The sequence below is a fragment of the Phaethon lepturus genome, unplaced genomic scaffold, assembly GCF_000687285.1.
Source record: "Phaethon lepturus isolate BGI_N335 unplaced genomic scaffold, ASM68728v1 scaffold6111, whole genome shotgun sequence".
NCBI lineage: Eukaryota > Metazoa > Chordata > Aves > Phaethontiformes > Phaethontidae > Phaethon > Phaethon lepturus.
In genome coordinates, this window is record NW_010518392.1 from 50134 (window position 1) to 65232 (window position 15099).

At 36.8% G+C, this 15099-nt stretch overlaps 1 protein-coding gene across 1 annotated transcript in view; it reads left to right on the plus strand.

Annotated features, from left to right (window-relative positions):
* The window catches only part of KCNH7 (potassium voltage-gated channel, subfamily H (eag-related), member 7), a gene marked incomplete at its 5' end in the record, with an annotated part of 81110 nt that overhangs the window by 46388 nt on the left and 19623 nt on the right, over positions 1 to 15099 (plus strand). The window contains 3 exons of the mRNA XM_010296712.1: positions 6102 to 6354; positions 8493 to 8698; positions 11380 to 11479. Of these exons, the coding sequence (XP_010295014.1) occupies positions 6102 to 6354; positions 8493 to 8698; positions 11380 to 11479 (559 nt within the window). The remainder of the gene's footprint in view (positions 1 to 6101; positions 6355 to 8492; positions 8699 to 11379; positions 11480 to 15099) is intronic.

Genomic DNA, 15099 nt, shown 5'->3' on the forward strand with positions numbered 1-15099 from the left:
CTTCAGGACATGGTTTAGGGAACATGGTGACACTGGATCAATGGTTGGACTTGATGATCTTGAAGGTCCTTTCCAACCTTGGTGATTCTGTGATTCTGTGATTTTACAACTATAATTATATTTCTGGAAAGACATAGATCTGGTCCACTTCCATCTTCTACAGACATTAGAATTTTCTGTTGATGAGAAAGTCAACAGTCTAAGAAAGTGAAATCATTTTCTGTCCTCCTCACCCCGCAATGTAATGTATCTCAGAGACCACCTTTCAGATGTACTCAGAAACTGTAATAAGATTATAGATGAAGAATGCTCCACTACACTCCAGTAATTTCAACATAAAAACGTCACACAAATCTCTGTCATGGCAATGACTGAAAGCAAAAGATCCTAATTCTTGATAAGGATGTCAGACTTCAAATTTCATTGCAAGGTGAATTAGCTCATCATCACACACTGCTGCTCTTCTCTCTCAACTGTTGTAAGGACCTCCTTCATATCCTGACAAAAACAAACCAACCAACCAAAAAATCCGACTGCAAAATTTTCCTGGATGAAGAAGAGGAATCATCCAAAATAATCCCATTCCATGTGGAGCCCAAGGGCTTCTGGAGCAGAATTATGACCTTATGTGACCTTATAGATTCTTTTCTAAACAGTGAAAGCCCTTGGAAGTATTTTGGCCTTCTGCTTATAGAAATAGTTAATTTCTGTAATTAACTATCAGAGAAGTAGTAAATTCTAAATTCTTTCTAGAAATAGAACTAGGTTGAATTACAGAAATGTTTAGCCTAGATGAAGATGTTATTAAATCTGAGAGTCAAATGTTTGTGACAGAGCTAAAACACACACTACTTTTTCCATCAGAGGGAACAACTACTGGAGGACAGAGAACCTAATTCAAAATCTATGCAGTGTGATTTGTGCAGCTAAAGGGTATCAGATTAATGCTAAAATTAGGTGACAGAAAGATAAAAATTAAATACATAGGTTATTTCAAAAAATACATTAATTACTATGAATTAATTTCATTCATTCTTACAGACTAGACTAAGACAGACAAAATGTTAATTTTGAATATAAATCCCCACTAGAGTGAACTCTCCAAGGCATGGGGTTTGCTCCCTGTAATTAGTTCTAAATTTATTATTCGAATTGTTTGGGAACTTTATTCAGCACTTAGTGATGCCAATGTCAACATATCCTGAGATATATATTATGAAGATGAGATCCAAACAGAGATTAAGTATGTGTAGTCTACAACACAACGTATAGTTATTCCAGCCTCTTTGTACCTTCAACTGTTCAAACTTTTTGCTGGGTTAGTTTTTGCATGGATCGGTTTCTCAAACCATTTCACAGGGAGAGATCGACAGGGTAGGAATAAACAGAGAATAAGGACTATAATTCCTCTTTCAGTTTATGCCAGGTTAAATTGTCAGATGAACTACAGAGTCTATCTTTATCTTTCCCTCTCTGTGCTGGATATTTGCCACTCATAAATAAGCCTGACTGATTCTAGGACAAGAAAGCCTTAGTCAAAATGTGTTCCAACACATCCCAAACAGACCCACAATACACAAGATCTCTCTTGTGCTCTCTTCAACTACTGCCTGGCATTTAATTTTTGATCCCACCTATATTTCAACAGAGAAAATGTGTGAGAAGATCATATGCAGAATTAAAGAAATATCTTTGACTGCCAGACTGCAGGGACTGGAGCATCTCTCATACTAGGAAAGGCCAAGAGGCCTGGGGCTGGTCAGCCTGGAGAAGTGAAGGCTCATGGGGATCTCATCAATGTGAACAAAAACCTGAAGGGAGGGTGCAAAGAAGATAGAACCAGGCTCTTTTTAGTGGTGCCTAGTGACAGGACCAGAGGCAATGGGAACAGACTGAAACAGGAGGTTCTGTCCAAACATCAGGAAACATATTTTTACTGTAAGGATGACCGAGCACTGGCACAAGTTGCCCAGAGAGGTTGTGGAGTCTCTGTCCTTGGGGATATTCAAAAGCCATCTGGACATTGTCCTGTGCTACCCTGCCTGAGCAGGGATGTTGGACAAGATGAGCTCCAGAGATTTCTTCCAGTCTCAACTATTCTGTGATTCTGTTGGTATAGAATGTGATGATATCTGCGTATTTAATGACAGTTATTCTAGCTAATATTCTGATTAGCTTCAGGCTGGATTCTTTCTAAATATTTTCTGTGGGACAGATGCCAATACTTATTCAGAACTGAGGACAGAAGATCTAAAAACTGTCATGAATCTTATAGTTTATCCAAAAAAAGAAAGTTGTTGTTGCCCCAAACATTTGCTACTTGTTTGAGGTTAGGGCACATAGATGTCTCCAACCGTGTTGTTACTTAGGTGTGTCATACATGTATGAGTTGATACCGTTTTGTCATCTTGAAAAAGAGAAGTTCATGAAGCTGGACTCCCTCTCCACTTATAAAAGACCACATTCTTCAAGGCAATATGAATCGTATCACTACTATACTCACTTATTCTTTCATCAGCTTCAACCATTTATTCTACATAAAATGTTTTACTTCTCTCTGAATGACACTTTTCTTTTCTCTAAGCCTGCCAAGTAGATAAACCAACATTATTTGACATGGAATAAGTTTTATTCCAGACAGGAAGAATTGACTGAACTTGGACTTGATAACTATCAAGAAGAAATAACTGGAACCTATGGTCACAGCATTATAATTGTTTTTCCTTTTCTTTTTTTTTTTTTTTTTTTTGGGGGGGGTGACATGTGAGGCTGATTTTATATCTTGTAACATTTCTTTTTTAGAAGATCTGTGTCTCTTGATTTGTGCATGAGTTCTGATTTTAACTATGCTTCTAACCATGGTAATCCAAGATTTTTCTCACCAGGGCCCGGTGGAATCACTACTGAGGAGATTCTGAGTGTAACAATAGAAAAATGTCGGGAAAGAATGCACCAACTGAAACTCAAACTTGTATTCAAATGATTTATTAATTTTGGATTTGTCATTGAGAACAAGGTTATTTAAAGAGCAATTCTAGCTTTATAATTTTCAAAACTTTATTTCCAAATTTTATTTTGAAAATTATTTTATTTTTGCATCACCTGGTCCTGAATTCATATAATTTCAAGATTATGCTGGTTTTTAGTTGTTTAGAAAAGTGTGTTTTGAATTTTTGTTGTCACATTGGAGTGTGATTTAAATGTGTTTAAAGACTCCAAAAGCTCACAACAAATGAAAAGTGCAATGCAATATTTAGAGGTTTATTATTTTTAAGCTAATCTCATTATTTTGAAGACTTCATTAATGATTTTCTAATATTTAGAGTTGTCAGTATGTGTACATGTAATGTACTGATGTTGATTGCCACAATATAAGAACATGACATTTCAACACAGTTGTTCCTGCTCTACCCAGACAATCAAAGATATCTGTAAGAATCAGATACTTCCTTATTAACACAAGCTAAAAACTGACGAATAAGAAATATTTTCTCAAAGTCATGAAAATCTGAATATTAGAAATGTACCTGGAGGCTTGGGTTGGCAAGATATTGTCTGTACTGCACAACATAAATCAGTTTGGAAACATCAAATTCTGTATAGTGTCAGCTTCTGGACTTGGATTAAATACCTCACTACATACAATGTGCACTGTATGGTAAGCTCCTTTTAGTAATGTAGTATATGACAATGTTTTAACAAATTTGTCTTTCTTGCATTTCTAAACTTGTACTAGTGGAGTAATCTCCAAAACTCCATTGGAAATCAGTGTTATTTGGGCACTCCTCTTCCTTCTAGACTTTTGACAATTGTGCTATTAAGGAGTAAAGTGTTCTTCCTCTCTGATGTATAACAACTACTTTAGAGTGTAAGCTCCACGGGGCAGGGACTTCTTAATTGCAGATACTTGAACACAGGCTAGTATCTTTCAGACATTATTGGCGTATAAATAACTATTAACTAATATGCAATGGCTTTAGAATAGTTCCATATTAAGTATAAATTAATTACCAAAATAATTGCTTCTTTAAAGAAAACCCTAAAGTATCTTCAGAAATATAAACTAACACATATGGTCTGCATGGTTTTTGCTTAATGGTAAAGTACAAATCCTTGATAAATGAGATAAACAGAAGCTGATGTGAAAAACTAATACAATTTATCCTAAGGCTGTGCTATTGACTTTCTAAAAATTCAAACACCTTTACCTGTAAGTACCTCTGAATTGAAAATATATTTCTTATTTTGCATCCTATAAAAAATGAAGCTTTTCTAAATTATCTTCAGATAGCAAAAGAATTAATTCAAAATAGGTCTTTTTTTACTCACATGACTAGAGGACAATTTCAAAATAAACACCTGCAATTTTTCTCCACCTGTATCATTAATCAGATGTATTTAGTTATTAGTTTTTCAGCCTCATTCAGTAAATAAGTTGCTACAACCTACAATATTTTAGTTTCAATATAATTACATTAAAATAAAAAGTAATTGCATACTAAGCCATTTCTAGTGGTATGATAGTTACTGAAAACAGAGTGGCACCACAGAAGATTTTCATTTATCATGTTTTCTTTTGCTTGTTGTTGCTTGAATGCTGGCTTTTCCTGAGGATGTATAAATTTCATGTGGTAATACCCTATAGCTCCTAAAGTTTTTGTATATATGTGTGTTAAAATATTCTGTTTGTTATTTCACAGCATTGATTTCCATTAGCAATCATAGAAACATTTCAACTCAGTTAAAGGTACTAATATTTCATTTGTAAATCATAGCCTGGCTTGTGTGGACGAAGCCTCATATCAGAAATTTGTTCATTTTCTCCATTAGCAAGGGATATGAGCTGTGAATATTTTTATGCAGTAAGAGTGAGGGCACAGACCTTTATTGTGCTGAAGAATTAATATAGCAACAAATGAATGGATTTCAGTGGGGGTTTTTTTTTCTGTGGAGGAATATTTATGTGTTTGTCGAAAAAACAGTGCAGAGGATAACCAGGAACGAATTAACAGACTGCTCTAACAACAAAAAGACACATCCTGTTCACATATTCATAAGACCGGTAGCATCAGTTCATGTTTTGTCCTTAGAAACAGATGTAGCCGGTCCCAGGGAAAGCATATCACCCATTAACATCATTGACAGCAGATAACAGGATTAAACAGAAAGAAAGGGTGCTGCATAATAACCTGTCAAGCCCATTCCTTAACCCAGCAGGCAAAGTCACAAGGTGGGCATTAGTCCCATAGAAGTCAGTAGCAGAAATGTTTTTTTCTAAAAGTAGCAAGAGGTAAGATGATCCCAGACAATTTAGAAAAGCTCACACATAATGACCACGTTGTAAGAAGCTCACTTTTTTCTCCTAAACAAAATTAACATGTTACCATGGTACCCAAGAGGAATCCTGTGGTTCTACTTCAGGCAAACTCCCCTTGTTCTGAGTAAGAGATGAGCAAGGACCATAGCAACTAGCCCTGTGGTTTGCTGAACTAATCATCCGCCAGTGTAAATCTGCATCACATCATTGTTTCACTGGCATGTGTTGCTTTCTGATAAAAATCTAAGTCCTACACTTGCAAGCAGAATATATTTAACAGGAAAACCCCATTAAAATGGGGGAGTTCTTTCTGAAAAATATCTGGTCTTGTTCAGATAGCTCTCATTTTACAAATGTGATGGTTATTGCAGCAAAAACCTCTTTTATATTAAACGTAGTACTTTTATAATTGATAAAAAGGAAATAGACATATTAGTCCAAATAGGTGAATTTCAGTCAAGACTCTCCCTTCAGCTGTCTTGTTTGTTATTTTATGCAGTATACTCATTCATATACCTTGATACCATTTCTTGCAATGAAAGAAATCTTAATTACAAATTTTGTAACCACTACATACATTGGGATGTACATTAGTATCCACAGCGTATAAACTTTGCAATACAGATTACACTATGCACTTGTTGAATTGTAATACTCTGACAGCTCTTAGGGCCACCTCTTTTCTTTCTGTCATTTCCTTCTTTCTGTCCAGGAAGAAAATATAAAAACTATATAAAGCAACTTCCATAGCATTCACATGAAATCCTTATGCTTGTCTTTACAGGTCCTGAAGGGGTTTCCAGAATGCTTACAAGCTGACATTTGTCTGCACCTCAACCAAAATTTGCTTCAGAATTGCAAAGCTTTCCGGGGGGCCAGTAAAGGCTGTCTTCGAGCTTTGGCTATGAAATTTAAGACAACACATGCACCTCCTGGAGACACTTTAGTGCACTGTGGAGATGTTCTCACTGCTCTTTACTTTGTGTCAAGAGGCTCTATTGAAATCCTTAAGAGTGACATTGTTGTAGCCATTCTTGGTAAGTAGATTACTACAAGGTATGCTAAAACAGTCAGGGGATTGAAAACAATTATCCATTGCTGTTCCTGGCGAAGGAGATTTGTAAATGTTTACCTCACTGTTATTTAAAATGAAGCAGAGAAATAATTTAAGGAACAAATTCTACATTACTCCCATAATTCGTGTGCACCAAAGAGCCCACATCCTTGGCTATCTAAAATCTAAGAGGAAGAGTGAGCCAGATTTATCCCAGTAGTAAGCTGCAAGATGAGGCAAGCAGATATCAAAGTACTCCAGTTCTGATTATGCTGCAAGAACAAAAGTCAAGGACACCCTTTTCTTGAACAGTGTATGAGGGTGCTGGGACACACAGACCCCCTATATGCTAACTGGAGAAAAACATGTATCTACTTTCAGCATTCAAAATGTCTTCTAGAGATTTTCAGAAATGTCTGCTTCTGCCCACTGAGCATATGGAAAATGAAGACAATAACAGATTGATCTGATCTGGATTGATACGTAACTGTAACAACACCAGTGTTTCCCCTATGTTTCTTATCAACATAATCTTGTGTGTATAGCATGGGAATTTACTTGTTTTCTTTCGCAATGAAGAATGCTCAGAGCACAGTTCACTCCAACTGGGAGCTCACCTGCAGCTGGTGATGGCTCTTATGTGGAACCAATAAGACTTCATTAGCTACAGCAATTTTAAAAGCAAAATAACTAAAACCCCACCTAAACAGCACTACTGATTTGTTTCTCCAACTTAATACCAGGTAGTAAGAACGCAAAGAATAATTGAGTAGCTGAGTAAGGATTTTGCTGTGCAGAAACCTACACCAGCTATAACATCGTTCATATGTTCTCCTTTCTGTTTATCATCCACTGTAAGAACTTACAGCCAGAAAAATAGCTGAAGCAAAATGTGAACTGGCAGCAGTGTGTTGCTATTAATCCACTTGTGGTTGATTATTCTGCTAGAAATTTGCAGGGTGGATGCATGAGCAGAAGTACAAAGGTGTGCGTACAGAAATCCTTCCCTCGGTTTAGACAGTGTTATCAAGGCAATTTGTCACCTCTGGCTGTTGCACCTCATCAGCTGGGCCAGCTTTAGGCACAAGCAAAGTAGGGAGCATGCAAGTATAACACTGTGAGGTTTTTACTTACCTGCTCTTCAAGATCCTCACTGTAAATCAGCTCTTAAATTATATTTTGCATCTTTTAGCCGCTTGCTCACACAGTTTGCAGCTTCTTTTTTAGAAAACTGAGAAACCAGAACTACTTGCAGTAACATAAAAGCCACAAATGTTTAACAGAGAGGCAAAATCACCCATATTCTTTTTTACCAGTCTACTGTTTCTCAGTTGCTATGAACACTATTTTCCACAAGCATTTTCCCACTTCACTCCAAAACCCCATTTTGCAGGTAAGCCCTGCAACCCTTCAGTTTAGGGCATATTTTGCACAGGTGGCTGCAGCTCCCTGCATTTACAAAGGTTAGGTGCAGATTTGGGTAAAACAAGCAATTAAATAGGGATTACTACTTTAGCAAACAGGTGCTGTGACTATCTCAATGTTGATGGAAAGAATTGTAATACTATCAAAACAGAAGCAGCTATGTTTAAAGAGCTTCTTCAGAATAACTTCTGCATCTTGGAAGTCTTGCATTCCCTCTGAAAAAATAAAAACTAAGTCATTTTCTACTAAAATGTATTTCAACTACCGTCTGTTTCTTCATGTAATTCTTAACAAAATGAGATCCCAGGCCAGACAGGTCCTGGACTCTACTGAATGACAGAAATTACATCTTTGTCATCATTAGAATGTGATTTAAATCAGCAAATAATGTTTTTATGAGAAAGGACAAAGGAACCTGCTCTAGTCGTGCTGCTTTTATGAAACTAGAGAAAAACTGTGATTTTCCTTCTAGTTAGTCCAGATGTACGTCTGTGTAATTTCATTGATTTTAATAATTTTACTTTTACTGTTTAATAATAATACTTTTGATTTACAACAACATATGTGTAATGGTAATCTGATTGTATCACTTCATGTAAAATCAAATGTTCTACACCATTATCATAAAGAAATACCTCATTCAATTTAATGGCTTATGTTTAAAATAATCATCTCCATCTAATATTCTTTCTGCAGGGAAAAATGATATTTTTGGAGAGATGGTACATCTTTATGCAAAACCAGGAAAGTCAAATGCAGATGTGAGAGCTTTAACTTACTGTGACTTGCATAAGATCCAGCGAGAAGATCTACTAGAAGTTTTGGACATGTACCCTGAATTTTCTGATCTCTTCCTCACCAATCTAGAACTGACTTTTAATCTGAGAGATGAAACTGCAAAGGTACATACAATAACTGATTTTTTTTTTCTTAATATTGGGACAAATCTGTCCCACAAAACTTGAAAATAGCAATTGAAAAACCAAGGTTAGCAAAATTAAAAGCTAAAAGCCTGAGGCCAAATCCTATTTTTAAAAACTATACTCACCTGATTGCTCCTACTGAAATCAGTTAAACTCAGCAGAAGTCAATGAAATGATTCAGGTGATGTTAATCTAATAGGATTAGGTTCTATATTTAAAGAGTACTAAAGTTTTAGCCAGGGATATTTTGGATGTTTTGTTAAAGTGATGGAAAAATGTGGTTTTTTTCAGATGACTATAGACTGGGTCATCACAAGGGGAGCTTTGGACACTAAATATAGTTGTACAGCCATAAAATAAAGATAAATCAGATTATCCAGATTCATTCTGTGTCTAACAATAGAAAATACTTAATTGCCTTTCAAACATGAATTGTTAATTCTCTTATCTTGGAGTGCACCCTACCTCCTAGGAGACTAAAAGCATACAAGGGACTTTTGAAATTTCACTCAGTCTTCAAATTTGCAGGGATTTCTTGGCCTCTTTTTCCCACAGTGACTCTTCTAAGTGTCCCCTTTTGCCCAGATTGCATCTTCAAGAAAGTAGAAAAATTACCACTGTTTTCTTATCTCAGACTGCCGGGGTCAGTCTGAATTGGGAAAGAAACAGGAAGTTGGGCCAGAAGGGGAGAGGGCAAATGCTATTGCCCAGCTCGTGCTACTGGGGCTAAAGCTTTCCCTAGAAAGCCGCAGGGTACATCATTTCACTGGACGTGAAATGTGGACTGCGCTACCTGTAGAATGACTAGTTTACATTTCATGACTTCCGAGATATTGCCATTTTGTGGTTTCTGACTATACATTCAAGGAAAAACAGGTTCAGTGAGAAGGAACAAACATAATTTAGCTTCAAAGGCCTTCTGAGAAACAAGGAAACAAAGGACACTAAGTTTTGGGCTGTAAATGACAGGGACATCTTTGCTAATCACATGTGGATCTTCATCTTAAAAAATTAAAACAAATATAACTTCTGACAAGAAATGTCACTTCTTTTTGTGCTGAGCCTTTTTTTTACTAAAGGATCATTCTGAAAATAAAAGACCAATCCTATTCTTTATTTTAAGTCATGCTTTTGTGCTTATTGAAAAGGTCATCATTATTAATTACATGTGAAATACAATACAATTAATTTATAGTCTAGCGATAAATTTAAGTTAAAACTGAAAGTCCACATATTTGAAAAATTCCTTGAGGATAAATTCACACTAATAATTTTAGTCTGAGCAATTATTTCCTGCAATTACATTGTCAGCAATGTTTTATCATTATTTTTTCCTTAGATCTGAGTAAATTGAAACAAAATTCCATTTTCTGTGTTGTGGTGTAGAATACACAAAGAAAACCCCCACTGTTCATGTTCCTCAGAAATTTTTCAGTTGTTATTTCTTACTGCTCTACCAGCCACTAAGAAAAAAATGCTAGGCTTCACAGAGACAGGGAAGGGAGGACAGGCTCACCCAATGCCTCTGAATTTGCAAAATCACTGTTTCCTCTAGCAATTCCACTTGCCTTGCAAGTGTCTATTGCAATCCAGAAAATCATCCCCCCAAAGAAGTGATGAGCACATTCTGATCTTCAAAACACCATGCAGATCCAGATTTGTTATTTGAATAATAGGTGCTTCTGCCTCAACTTCTGCTCCTGTCCTCCTATTTATGTAAAAGTGCCTTTTTCTTCCTGCAGTTATTCTACCAGTGGGCCACCACTGAAGCACTTTACCCACCAGGTTTACAATGAAGGGAATAGAGAAAGATGTAAACACTTCCCACTTCTTTCCCTCTGCCCTTCTCCCACATGCAAATCTGCTTGCTTGAGTGGTATGGGAAGCCTCACTAGCACAGGGAAGGGAAGTAGGCTGAAGCCAATGCCATGGGTATGTACACAAAGAGCATAACTGGTGTTATATTTGCTTATTTGTAAATTTCTCAGTTTTAAATAAGTAGAAAGAAGAATTAAATGTATCTTGTATTTATTATGGCAAAAAAGCACATCCTTCTTTTATAAGATGGATAGAAAAAGACAATATTGTGTTCTGCTATGACATAAGTATCTGAATTAACTAAATCCGATAGAGAGCAACGGAGAGTCTAGTAAGATAAAATAATGAGGGGTAAAGTGTCTGGTGTTTGACAGCCTTATATTTATTGTTTTAAAATGTAACCTTTATAAACATTACCATGTAGTTAAATGTAAATCTAATTATAATCAGTTACCACACTACTTGCAATAGTATACATTCTCTGTTATATGATATTTAGGTTTTTTTCATTAATTTCTCTAAGATTACTTAAACCACATCTGTGCAAGTTCAGGAAGCTGATAACACCTGAACATATGTCTTTCCATGTAAACTTGTTATCAGGTTACTTCTATTTCACCACCAAGTGGTGGCATTGTTGGTTTTTCTCAATCTGCATGAACTTTTTAACATTAACATTGAGCAATACCATTAGCTGGGGATGGAGAGGTTGATGCAGTCTGACTTGTGTAATATTGCCTTTCTTAAAGCTTGAACATGATTACCAGTCAATCACCTATTGAAAACCTGCTCTCTTTAGATGGGACTAATCTTTCATTATGTTTCATATTTCATTAATCAAGTCTGACCTCGTAATAAGATCACAAACTACTAATGATACGGATGGAGATAACTGCAAACTACGAAGACGGAAATTGTCCTTTCAAAGTGAAATAGAGAAAGGTAATTAACTTCATTTCTTACATTAGACAGCACTGCTTCATTATTCATTGGTATTTCACTTGGTAATGCTGGGTACGTTAAGGTCCCATGTTGGCTGTTACTGTAGCAGCTCTTAGGAATACAGCTCAGCAGCCAAAACAATCTGCATTGTCCCCTATATGGTTATATATGACTAGAGGGTATCAGTTTCACCTTTCCATGACTTCACACCTTTCAGTGCAGAGCTGTTCGAACACTAAGCTACCTTACTACTCTTGAGATACATATACACATCTATGTTCTGAAATACCAGGTTTTAAACTGTCTCAAGAAGCTAGTCTATTGGATTATCTATCAGCAGCGTTGATTTTATTTCCTCCGCAAAGTGCTTTGTTGAACTTGATGCTAGATAGTGTTTCTCCCCAGAATTAAAATATTTTGTTTTCAGGACATAGTAGCTTCAACTTTGTCTGATTTTGTTTCATATGGTAATGTGTAAATTGCCCTGGCAGGAGTTCAGGTAACATTTTCTGTGCTTATGTTCACCTTAGAGGCTTTTGGGAGTAATCCTAATGATGGAAAATTCAGTTAAATATTAAACTATGTCACCAGTATTCAGTACTGCTAAATACCAGGAACTGTAGATAGTAGCTCTGGTTGCAAAGCAACAGTCATGAAGACAGCTAAACTGATACTCATTTTTATGTTGGGAAAGCACAATTCTTTGAATAACATTATACTTTTATGGTCCAATGGTCTGTCTGATAAATTACTGTTTCTGGTATACCTGTCTTTCATACTTCACAGTTAAACCCCAATCCTAAATGCAGCATAATACCAATTTTAGAGTTGCAGAGTAGCTGATAATAAATGGGAAGACTTTAAACATACGTAGCAGGTATAATGTTCAATGAAGGAAGACTTTAAACCAGAGTGTGGCTACTCAGAACAATGACATTGCTGTTCAATCAAAAAAGCGTCTTTAGGGCAGGAAGCCAAGACTGACAACAAAACTGTCAGGAAAATGTCCCCATGAAATATTCAATCTGCTCTTCACAAAGAATCCGTTGACAGAGGCGCTTTGCCTGAATAACCTTCACATTTCTTATGGGAAAACATATGCTGCCACCTAGACAAGATGGAAGTGATCTTTCACGTTGTGCCTGCTGCAGAATTACAAATAGGCTCCTCAGGTGTCAATGTGGTACCTAGACCCCCAGGTTTTTATGGTTCTTGCCCAGTAGATTACACTGAACATTCTCTTGGAGACATTTATTTGCATTACTTTTGAAAGAATATAATTTCCCACAGTTTTTTCTTTGAAAAAAAATACTTGCTTCATTGGCGAGGAAGAGACAAGACTGGCAACAAGCTCCTCAGTACTGGTAATGACTGTATAGTATCTGGTAATGTCTGAGTTAGACAGAAGTGCGGTACATTGGAAGGCCATTTGAGAAGATGCAATCTAAGAGTCTTTTGCCAAGAACGGAGTATACTTTTGGCCCACTGGCTTGCTGCCCCTCTCTGGTACCTGTTTAGATTCTCTGTATGTTGCTATAGCTACGGCAGACACCTCGTAGTCATAGACCTTAAATGTCACTTTTCTGTGGCCTATCCTACATCCTGTACAAGATTGCAGAGTACTAGAGGTTACTACTGGCTTGTAAAGTAGTATTCTATCGATTTCAACATTTTACATATAGGAGGGAATGGCATCATATTTTGATCCAGCATAGTTAGTGTATAGGGATAAATATTTGGGACAATCCTGCAGAGTGCCTCAGAAGAACTGGAGTAGAAAAGAGAGAGTTCCTGAACACACAGCTGGTAAATGCAATTCTGGTCACAGTACTCTTACAAGTAAAAAATATGTGTCGTATGAAGACTTTTAACAACAGTATTTTTATTTCAGAACTATACTTTGAACAAGAGAGAGACACCCAGTATTCTTACCTTTATATTTTGATATTTTACATCTCACTAAATTCTTATTGATTTGTAAGGGGCTGGGGAGGTGCTCATGAAATGGCCTTCTTGCTGGCATTCTTCACGTTCAGCTGTTGACCTGCTAGCATATTATGCAGCTTGAAATTGTATTGTTTCCATCTTTAGTGTGATCATTAGCGATTTTCTCCCTTTTGGAGTGCTAAAAATGGGATTGTGTTATCTCAGCCTTTAGTTCATGCTAGCCTGATTTGGACCTTGTTGCCATGGTAACTCTTCCTGCATGAGTTTTATCAGGAGTTAAACAAAACCAACACAGCTCTCTGTTATGTACTGGCACTTACTACCGCTACTTTTCCAATTCCATGCAAGACCTTCTCACTCCATCTGTACGTATTTCCACCATTTCTTACCTGTGTGAACAAAGATTTATCTTAGCTAGTGCATTGGGCTCTGCTATAATGTGACTTTAAAGGGCACAAGGCTACTTAAGGGACCAGCTTGTTCTCTGGTTTCCAGAAAGGACTGCAATACCACAAGAGGTCCCCTGCAAAAATTAACTTACACTACCTTCTTGCTCTCACCCAAAAGAAATTTATTGCAGGTCTTTCAGAATAACGGATGATATTCCTTGCATAGATGCAGGTGCAGCCTCAGCCAGTTGCCACAGATGCTTGACAGTCAGCCAAGAAACTCTCTCCATGACTGCTTAAAATAAGCAGTATTCCTGCCTGGCAGTTCCAAACAAAGCTCTCAGCTGGGCTGGCAAGTTAGCCTCCTGCTGAAAACTGAGGCAGAACAAGCTGACCCATCTACATTCAGTTGTCTCTTTCAGCAGTGCAGAATACAATACTTTCTTGGCCATTTCTCATTTTCCTCTAGTAGTTCTGTGGGAGTTAGCCAATTTCAGGGGAAATACATTGCTAGTTCTGAGTGCAGATCTATTATCCCATGCTGAATGGGGCATCACTAGAGTTGGTTACATAAATACGAAATCCAAACATAGGGGTGAAAAATGCAAAAGCTCCAGGCGGAGTGTAAGTAAGCTCACTGAGATCTTGAAAACTTGAAGCTTTGGGAAGACTTTTCCGGAGTTCAAGCAGTATTATTTTTGTTAGCATCTTGTTCACGTTTTGTTAATGTTGGCTCTAAGATCTTAACCTTCTTGGGACTGTTCCACTGTCCAATTATTCTCATTAAAAGATATCCTTTGCATTTAACTTGAACTCATGTAACCCTTAGCTGAAGGCTATCAAAATTCTGGACTGTTCTGGCACGCACTCACACATAATTTTCTTGAAGCACTAGAAGCAATCAGGTATGAAATCCTTTCCAAGGATAAAACTGGTCATGGGATAAAACTGCACTTGTTACATAGCTAAATTATAGTCATCCTTTGTTCTTTTAAAGGGCATATAAAAATTTTCCATCATATCCAGAGTAATTAAAATACTGGCTAAATAAACCAGCGTGGATGTAGTAACTGGGATTGTAATGATAGCCTCACTGAAATAAATCATTACTCTGGATTTTTAGCTGTGATCCAAAACCAAGAACATCATCCCACAGACTCTAGCAGAGAGGATGATAAGAATTCTACTGGAGTTATATTGTTAAATTAGTAATCAGAGATTCAGGTGCTAATGATACTTAATCTTTGTCAGCTGGCCCAGGGAACTCATAACAAGGAATTTTTA